Source organism: Gavialis gangeticus, unplaced genomic scaffold (assembly GCF_001723915.1).
Source record: "Gavialis gangeticus isolate Ggan-Ray unplaced genomic scaffold, GavGan_comp1, whole genome shotgun sequence".
Taxonomy (NCBI): domain Eukaryota; kingdom Metazoa; phylum Chordata; order Crocodylia; family Gavialidae; genus Gavialis; species Gavialis gangeticus.
The window spans coordinates 18,174,832-18,179,374 of NW_017728993.1; the positions used below are offsets into that span (position 1 = coordinate 18,174,832).

The 4,543-nt window shown below is 47.6% G+C and overlaps 1 protein-coding gene across 2 annotated transcripts in view; it reads left to right on the top strand.

The window, feature by feature from the left end:
• Positions 1-4,543, top strand: part of TTC39A (tetratricopeptide repeat domain 39A) — a 112,427-nt gene that overhangs the window by 90,092 nt on the left and 17,792 nt on the right. For both annotated transcript variants that reach the window (XM_019501325.1, XM_019501324.1), the window contains exon 16: positions 2,665-2,779. In XM_019501325.1, coding sequence (XP_019356870.1) covers positions 2,665-2,779 — 115 coding nt within the window. The remainder of the gene's footprint in view (positions 1-2,664; positions 2,780-4,543) is intronic.

Genomic DNA, 4,543 nt, shown 5'->3' on the forward strand with positions numbered 1-4,543 from the left:
CGATTGGCTTCTATCAACCACCACCCTCTGGGTCCTGCCGCGGAGCCAATTCCCCAGCCAGCAGATCGTGGTGAGGTCGAGGCCGCAGTTAGCCAGTTTTGCCAAGAGGTGATCATGGAATACCAGATCGAAGGCTTTTCTGAAGTCAAGATGTACAACATCAATCTCTTTCCCCTTGTCCAGGTGATAGGTCACCTGGTTGTAAAAGGAAATGAGATTGGTCAAGCAAGACCTACCCGCAACAAACCTGTGCTGGCTATCCCTCAGAATATTGCCATCAACTAGTCTGTTAAGGACAACCCCTTTGATAATCTTTTCCAAGACCTTCCCCAGGATAGAGGTCAGGCTGATGGGCCTGTAGTTTGCCGGATCTACTTTCCTCCCTTTCTTGAAGATTGGCACGACATTGGCCTTCGTCCAATCATCGGGCACTTCACCAGAGCACCAGGAGTTCTCAAAGATCCGTGCCAGGGGCTGGGCTATGATGCTTGCCAGCTCCTTGAGTACCCTTGGGTGTAAACTGTCAGGGCTGGCTGACTTGAAGGTATTCAGTCTGTCAAGGTGTTCCTTCACGAGGTCAGCTTCGATGGAGGGTAAGGAATCTCCTTCACCCGGGCCTCCCTGACCCACAGTGGGCAGTGGTGTCCCATGGGACTGATGAAAAACAACGACAGGACTGAAGTTTTTTCCCATCTTGCTGTTACATTTCAGCTGATATTTCATCACAACCACATGCTTTGTTGTTCATCTGCTTAGTGGCTTTCAAGGCCTCTTGATAAGTTGGTGCACCTGCAAGGTAGTTCTTAATGGGATGTTGTGACATGGCTTCTATGGTATTGTCTTTGAAATTAGAAACTCGGTTCAGGATATCTTGAAAGTCCTTTTTCTGCCATACCTTGATGGTAGACCTGTCCTTAAAGAGTGTTGTTCCTTGCACCTCTGAGGGACAGCTCCTTGTATGTTTGGCCCATAGATAGTTTTGTTTGTGCTAAAGAAACTATGTATGTCTTGGCTGTCAAGAAACTGTTGAATCTCTTTAGCTTTGTCCTCCCACTACTTCAGGGTGGGCAAAATGCGGGCCATATCCAGCCCACCAATTGATCCTGTTAGGCCCACTGGCCAATGCTGGGAGTCTGAAGAGGGAGGGTTGGGCTGCTCTGTTCTGCTGCAGCCAAGGCTGGGCTGGGCTGCACAACGTGCAGACTCCTCTGCCCCCACCCAAGCCGGCTTCCTGTTGGCACTGTGGTTGTGTAGTCTTGGCACCACAGCTGCTGGCAGGACAGGGCACGACGCAGTGCACCAAGTAGCCTTCCCACCTGCTGCAATGAGCTGCTGCTGTCACAGCATCGCTAGGAGGTGAGTCTGTGTTGACTTCAGGTGGGGCTTGGCCTGAGGCAGCCACTCCTGACTTTCTCAGTGTGGCATGGTGGCACAGGCTCATTGTGGTGGGAGGGACAAGCAGGACACCTGTTTGGCACACTGCATCATGCCCCATTCTGTGCAGGCCTGGCTGCCAGTGCCACGATGCCAGAACTGTGCAGTGCCAACAGGAAGTTGGGCTGGGGTAGGGGGGGATGGATATGGGGGTGAAGGAGTCTGCGCGCTATGTGGCCTGGCCCCAGCTGTGGCAGAACAGAACGGCGCAAGGTGCAGCCCTCCCTCCTCAGGCTCCTGGTGGTGGCCAGTGGGCTGGACAGCATCAGTTGGCATCTCCCACTCCCCCTTTCCTCTCTCAGCCCTCAACTGCTCACCAAAACTCATTAAGTGGCCCCCCAGCCCAAATAATTGCCCACCTCTGCACCACTTGATCTTCTGCTCTCAAATTTTCCTCTGGGTCTTGGCTTTAATGTGGCAATAAGCATCTTGCTTCTGTTTGGAGTTGATGCCATTCTGCCAGGCTTTGAAGGCCTGCTTTTTTCTGTCAGTGAAAGCTTGCATTTCCCTATCATTCTCATTGAACCGTTCCTGAAGTTTCTGTATTCTCATCGAACCATTCCTGATGTGGAGAAACCTAGAGATCCTTTGCCCACCTCACAGGTACCTTTCTTGAGGCTCTCCCAATGATTGATGTACCAAGAATATCAGGGAATTTTTCACTGCTGGAGATGTTTCCTTTTGGCAGGGTCTTTCACGCACTCAATATTGAACCATTTTCTTGGTGTGCTTCTTTTATTTTCATTGTCTTGGGGACGATACAAATGGACATGATGGGAAGTGTCAAATGATGATCTGTCCAGCAGTCAACTATGCCGATCACAGCTCTGGTGATTCGGATGTCACGATGGTCCCAGGCATGCACTGTGATGTGGTCAATCAGGTGCCAGTGTTTTGAGCAGGAGTGCAACCATGGGGTCTTTCATGTGTTGCTTTGGCAAAATAAAGAGTTCTTGATGATGAGATCATGGTTCAAACACTTGTTTCTGTGAAGAATTCCATTTGAATTGAATTTACCCACCCCTTCCTTCCTTTCCAAGTGTTGTGATTGTCTGCTATAGCAGGAGACTGGATTTGATGACCTAATCCAAAAGGTCCTGTCCTGAACAGGACAGATGGACACTGTTTTGATACAGATAAGTATGTATTACTGCTCTGAGGATCTCCAGCTGTTGAAAAAAGATTTTGAGATCTGCCTTCTAACTTCCAAGTATGTGTTTTATCTTGTAGCTACAGAATTACTACCAGATGACCAGTGTTTAATAAAGCTGTTGAAGGGTTTATGTCTCAAGCACTTGGGCAAGATTTCAGAGGCTGAAGATCATTTTACCTACATCCATATGAAGTAAGTTTTGTACTTAGACAGGAGAATCCTAAGAAGTCCTGCATGATTTGTAATCTCTGGGAATGGACAGACAACCGTGTACCCTGTGATAATTTACATTGTTTTGTACACCAATGTAACTTATACAGGAGACACTTGCCATTCGCAGGGGAGATGTTCTCATATCCCGTGCGAATCGCGAAATCTGCAAATAAGGCACTATGTTCGTGAAAATAACCATGGCCGATGAGGGGGCACAGCTGTGCTGGCGACGGTGGTGGGAGCCTGGCGGTGGCAAGCACAGAGGTCCCAAGGAGCTCCTTTAAGTGTATTTAAGATATAGGTTCGGCATTCGCGAATATTTGAAACCTCAAATGCCAAAGCCATGAATAGTGAGGGTTTCCTGTACCAGGATGAGGAATAGACATACACGCAGCTCTTGGAGGGTATCTCACGTAGTAGGTAGCTGTTGTTCCTTGCTTCTGGGCAGCAGTAATAACCTGTTTGCCTTTAGCAAATGGCTTCCCAAGGTTGGGCACAAAAAGATGATGCCTAAACCAATGATTATACCAGTACCTTTTTATCCTGATTATTTCAGGATTAAATTTTCCACTGGACTGAGTGATGTAAACCCTTAAACTGGGGTAACTTCATCTGTCTGCTACTTTTTTACAGTGACAGAATGCTGATTACACAAACAGAATGTAAAACTGATTACACGGGCACAAACACATCATTTGTCCATGTCCTCAAGCTGTCAAGTCCTGAGTGTGGAGTTCTATTCTGTAACTCATGTGAAAATGCCACTATTTTACTCAGCAGATCTGCAATCTGTGTATTGAGAGTTCCATCTGCTGACTTCAGTGACAAAAGTGCTTTTATGCCATTTTCTCTTCTGTTAGCCTTGCAGAGTCAACACAACTGAGTGTGAAAGAGTGGGATTCCATTATTTCTTGTGCTTTTTCAACAGAATTGTTTGGAGCAGTACAAACCCACTGAAAGCGAAGGTGCCACTCGGGGCATAACTGTGTTCTGCAGAGCCTGTGTGGAATTCTGTGAAAAGGAAAGAGCCCAGCTTGACTGAATTTGCCAGGCAGGCAGATAGGAAAAACATTGTGCATGAGCACATTAGACAGAGAATGCTTGAGCTATAGTAAACCTGTAATCCCTTAATCCCATTTTAATTTTGTTGTCTGGAGGAGAATCTCATTTTAATGCAGCCGACCGAGACTGTTGAGATACGGATGCTTGTAGAGCTTTTCCACTGGAAGTATTTTGAAATGGCAGCAGGGGAGAACGCATCTCGACTGTGACATTCCAGAGTGCTCGCAAGTGAATGCACTCTTCGCTTTTCTCTTACCACATTTTATTTTCCGGAGATTTGTGAAAGAAACTGATTTTCTAGGCTCTTTTCAGACTGCTGACCCAAAGCCTGCAGCTTGTTCAGTGTGGGGCAGTCCCCATGCCTCCAGGCAGTGCTTCCTAAATGGTGAGGGCTGCCTGCCTAAGCAGCAGAACTGGGGCTTTAATCTCAACGTGCTTCTGTCAAGCATGTTAAGAACAGGTTGTGCAGATGTTTATCCGGAAGAGTTCAGACCAGAGTGATCATGCCTATAGATTGGGCTGGACTAGCTGGTCTCGAGGTCTGTATAACTATCGGTGGCCACAACAAGGGGTGATAAATATTGGTGCTGGGGTTTTTTTGCAGCGGATATCTGTTTGTTTTATGGAGGGAGATCACGAGCAGCCCAGAGCTGCCTGTGCTCTCCAGCCACCCCAGGCTGG